The sequence below is a fragment of the Centroberyx gerrardi genome, unplaced genomic scaffold (assembly GCF_048128805.1).
Source record: "Centroberyx gerrardi isolate f3 unplaced genomic scaffold, fCenGer3.hap1.cur.20231027 Scaffold_85, whole genome shotgun sequence".
Classification (NCBI taxonomy): Eukaryota; Metazoa; Chordata; class Actinopteri; order Beryciformes; family Berycidae; genus Centroberyx; species Centroberyx gerrardi.
In genome coordinates this window covers 77,333-82,554 of record NW_027605221.1, presented here as the reverse complement: position 1 = coordinate 82,554, position 5,222 = coordinate 77,333, and the positions used below count along the sequence as shown (strand labels likewise).

Here is a 5,222-nt window from a genome sequence, read left to right as displayed (position 1 = left end):
TCTGTCTGGACGGGGAGTAAACAGTGGGGGGAGTGATGCCTCTGACCAGAATAGTCACTCTTATATTCTCTCATTGTGCTAACTTCTAGTGAATGCAATAATAATGAAACTAAACTAATCCTCATTTTGTTGGGGACCGCTGGAACCACCTCAAGGGCCCCTGGAGGTCCCGGGACCCCAGTTTGGGAACCACTGAATACCATGCAACTGATCAGACGAGCTCAAACCGTATGACATATCGATCTGGGAAATGTTTGAATGTGCTGTCTGAAGTCCTGACCTTCGCTACACTTCACGTGACGGACTACTGACGCTTGGCATGGGACAGTTTCAAGTCTTTCTTCTTCTTTTGAGTACAGTTTAATTGCGTCGCGCTGTCTAAAACGCAGTGACTACAGTAGCCTATACAGTTTATATCCGGCGCTTCGCTGTGAGGCTGCAACACAATGACATGAAAGATTTGTCTCTGTCTTTGTTTAGCGTAACTCGGTATATATCTACATTACGGTTTCGCTTTGGTCGACGCGCAGAAACGCGGACTATTTATTTTCCTTCCATTGCCTTTTGTTTCTTCTTGACAGTTTCCTCAGTCGGCTCCCTTGGCAGCGCTCTCAGGCCCATTGAAACCCATTCATTGTTCTGTGTTAATTTACTCTGAGCCGACACAAAAGATCAAAGCGCAGCGCCGATTGGTCAGAGGGGGAATAGTGCGCACAGAACTCTGATTGGCTGCGATTAAAACAAGCGACGAGCCAGTGAGTGGCCATACACGCAGAAACAGAATACGGCAGTAACTGGTTTCATACTAACAGCAGAAATGAGCATGAAATTGGTCAGAATTTGGTTGAGGTGGAAAGTGGTCAAATTAAGGAAATTGTATCTTTTTGTGGGAGCAATATAGTGAGGCAAGGGGTCGAAACACTAAACCCTAAGGAATGGCAAAGTCCCTGCATCTAATATAATTTGCCATAAACACACCTGCTACCAAAGTGTAGCCATGACTGAAGACTGAGGGCATATTATTATTATTTAACCTACTCAATGTGATAAATTATTAGATGTAGATGGTCAAACCTGCACAGCTTAAAGGGAACTGAATGCTCCTGTGATGTGATTTATTTTTAGATATGGCTTCTATGCAGATTTCGGGTGACTTTTGCTTGGTATTTGATTTCCATTATAATCATATAGGCTATGATTCTATAATCTACAAGACCTTGTCATACTAAACTGACACCCATGTTGTCAGCCAGGCCATGCAGCAGGTGAAACTGAGTTAAGGCTTGAATCATGTTGCATAAAGCTTTAATACCGTCATCTTCCAGTCCAGAGCTCTTTAATTATAGACAGTAGGCTAATAAGCAATTAGTGATTTCTGTGTTGCAAGATGGCAGCTTTGTAGTGATTTCTTCCCCTCCTGCAAAGTTCAGGCTCTACTCACAAGCACCGGTAAACACACATCAGGTGTGAAAATGCAATTCCTGCTACATGCATAAAGCTTTATTGAAAAAAAAAAAAAAAAATCAAAGAACTGAGCTTCTCTTTATTTATTGAGAACAATATAATAAATGATGGCACCGCTGAATGCAATCTGAACCCGCCCGAGTGTTTGCCCCCTGCCGAGTTTGTTTTCAATACCCATTATCATGCCAGTGCAGGAGGAAACGGCTTACCAACAAGGCAGAGAAACCGAGCATTTACACCCAATTCACCAGACTTCCTCCACAGCCCTTCAAGTCCTCATACAATTCTACTAACAGAGCCAGGAGACCCTCCCCGTATTTTTTCAATGGCATGTGTGTTTTTCATAAATATTTGATCTGTGAGATAGCTGTAGATATTTGTCTCAAAGTATGGGGTGGAAACATGCAAACCCATTGTGAAATATTAATAAACCCTCAGACAAACATGTGAGAATGTGACCTCGCTGATGCAAAAGATTGGGTCTGTGTTTATTCTGATAGCACGGAAAGATAAAGCACAAACCCCAACTTGTGTTTCTTTTGTGCCCTTAGACAATAGGAAGACAAATCCTGTGTATTAGCGTATTTGTATGGCCGGGAATAACAGCTGACTTAAACCAATATGTGAACAATTCACTGTTTGCAAGAAGAAAAAATAAACCGACTATTGATAAAAGGCCAGATTTGATGAATACAAATGAAATCTAGCTGGCTGTTCGCCAATATATATGCTGAGCAAGAGACATCCCTCCTGTTCCCGAAATAGGCCGAGGCTTTTTGATGTCAGCAAGAGGTTAACAATGCAGTGACTGATAAGTGGCATCAAGTGTGTGTGTGTGTGTGTGTGTGTGTGTGTGTGTAGCTCTGTATTCTATATGATTCCCTGCTGACATCAGATCTCAAAGATACCTTGAGTTTTAAGCCATTGAGTGTTGTCTTGCCAATGAAAATCTTGTATTTCTTTTATAAAAATCCATCATATGTTTTGAAGTACTCTTCGGAGATTGAATAGCTAATTTATAGGGAAAAGTTCATATCATATACCAACATATTCATCGATATTATTTACTGTGTTTCAGATTGGTGCTACCAGTCCCAGTTCGCCTGTGATCATCAGTGCAATGGTGAGTTTCTTAAACACAAAAAGTGAAACATTGTGTAATATGAAAGAGTTGGAGGAGAAAGCGAGGGTGAACTGTAGTCCGGCTTGTTAATGCCTCTGGTTTTCTTGTGTTAGCACCGGAGAAGTGGGACCAGGCCAACGGAGCGTGCGGAGGACGAGACCAGTCGCCCATCAACATCGTCACCAGGAAGACTCTGAAAGACGAACGTCTGACTCCTTTCCAGTTCAGCAACTACCAGCAGACCTTCAGAAGCACACTCAAGAACAACGGCCACTCCGGTACTCTTATATTTACATACGTATATATACTGTGGAACAACAGCCAGCGATGCAGACAGAAGTAACACTTGGTGGATTAAGAAAAAGTAGTGAAGTCGTTAGGTTTACAGCTGCTCATTAGGAACAGGAATCAAATCTGTAGAGAACTGAGATACTAGCTCTAAGATTGAAAGAATCCAGTGAGAAAAAAAGTATGTACAACGTCCAAGGCACTCTAAATCCAGTAAGGAGAGAAGAGACTAAAAGCTTGAAATTTAAAAAGGCTTTATTGTCATGACTTAGGACCACAAGGTCTTCATCAGGGAAAGACAGCCAGCGATGCTTTGAGGCTGTTGAGCGATCGCTTTACGCTTGGTGTCTGTCCACTCCAGTTCAGGTTGCAGTCACCCACCTGGCCACCATCTCAGATGGAGACCTGGTGACCGGCTACAAGGCTGTGCAGTTCCACCTGCACTGGGGCAAGAACGGAGGGCCGGGCTCCGAACACACCATCGATGGAGAGCAGTACCCCATGGAGGTACCTGACACCATCGAGCACACATACAGCCCGGGTCTAACCGGGTCAAATATTACTGTGACAATGACTGAAGACTGATTACTGTAGGTTCAAGCTGTTGTACTGACACCAATCACACAAAGGCAGCTGGACAGACATACTTCAGTCACTCAAAAGACATAGAACACTCACATATACAGAGGTGAAACCTTTTGCTTGAGCCTATTAATAATCATGTTGTACCCCACTTACTGTCCAGTGAAGGTCTCCATTGCTGAAACATCAAATCTTTTATCTTTTATAGCAAACAAACATCTTTAATGGAAAAAGTATGGCACCTATCAACTTTGAATTTCATAATATTTTATAGTTACACCTCTGCTCCTATTGTTAGAGCACGAAATCTCCTCTACAAATATTGCAGTAGCCGTAAAGGTCAATAAAAACGTGTTATTTTTGAAGTCCCATTTACAATGGGGTTGTACAGTCATTGTGAAAAAGATGACCTTAGTAACAATGGTAGCGTCAGTAATATTCTGTATTGACTGTCTCTGCAGCTGCACATTGTTCACATGAAACAGCAGTACACCGATCTGACAGCAGCGCTATCAGACCCAAATGGAGTTGCAGTCCTTGGGTTTTTCTATGAGGTAAATATTTTTGTTTTTTGCGTGCCAGACCAATTCAATCTTTGATGTTGAATAAGAAACACTGAAATTGGCTTGAGTGTGAAATGGAAAGGTGCAACAAAATGCTGAAATGTGTCCAATGTGTCCAAACGTTCCATTTGCAGGAGTCCAGCAGTGCTAACAAAAAGTACGACCCCATCATCAACGCCCTGCCAAGCGTCAAATCAACAAGTAGGTATTGCAGTGACAGATATTCAGTATAACCAATCACAAAAGGGTCTGCATACCAGTGTCTGAATGCTTCCCCTGTGTCATGTGTGTCTTCAGATGGCAACACATCTCTGCCTCCCATCTCTCTGGGGCAGCTGATCCCGGCTCAGCAGAATCTGACCAACTACTACCGCTACAAGGGCTCTCTGACCACCCCTGGGTGCACCGAGTCTGTGATCTGGACCGTGTTTGAGAGCCCCATCCCTCTGAGCAGAGACCAGGTTAGGATGCAACACCACTGAATTTTAGTTTTCAAATATGTCATTTCTATGCCCCAAAATAAGTCATTTCTATGTCCTTTCTACGTTTTTTGGTTGCAAATGTACATTTTCTGATTTCAAATTAAAAACATGTCCATTATGTAATCTTACCTGGATGTACAAGTTCAGAAAAACACAAACCTCATATCACAAACCTTGGTGTGACACAACAGATTAGAATTTCAACACTTCAGTTCATCTGTAAACAACTTTATTGCTACTCTAGATGATGAGCGTGAGCTGGAAACTAAACTCGTGTTCGTCTTCCTCTCCTGCAGCTGCGGGCGTTCTCTGCACTCCAGTTCCACGACGGGAAGCCGATGGTGGGGACCTTCAGGCCGGTGCAGCCCCTGAACGGGCGGACGGTGCGCCGGTCGGGAGCCGCTGCGGCCCTGGCCAGCGCCACCCTCCTCGTGGCCTCCGTCGCCGCCGCCTTGGGACTGTCCGGGCCCAACTAGAGCGAGGCATCCCACGCTGCACTGCGACATCCATGAACACAATAAGTTCTTGCAACACTCTTTTCTAATTGAAACCCCCTCCCCCACCACCACCACCACCACCCGGTTTGTAACATCGCATGGTTGCTAAAATAACCGACCACGTAGTAGTGCAGACATGACAGAGCTCCTCCCTTACGACACAAATGACAAAGGCGTTTTCGATTGAACGCCTTATGAGAGATGCCGTAAGGGTTAGATCAGC

The 5,222-nt window shown here is 43.9% G+C and overlaps 1 protein-coding gene across 1 annotated transcript; it reads left to right on the top strand.

The window, feature by feature from the left end:
- Positions 1-530: 530 nt before the first annotated feature.
- Positions 531-4,978, top strand: LOC144538279 (carbonic anhydrase 4-like; the record flags this gene model as incomplete). The annotated part of the gene is made up of 8 exons (XM_078282353.1): positions 531-593; positions 2,543-2,587; positions 2,701-2,865; positions 3,237-3,382; positions 3,919-4,011; positions 4,155-4,221; positions 4,318-4,481; positions 4,799-4,978. Coding segments are annotated over 8 exons (923 nt in total), but the record flags the coding sequence as incomplete, so codon positions are not given.
- Positions 4,979-5,222: the final 244 nt, after the last annotated feature.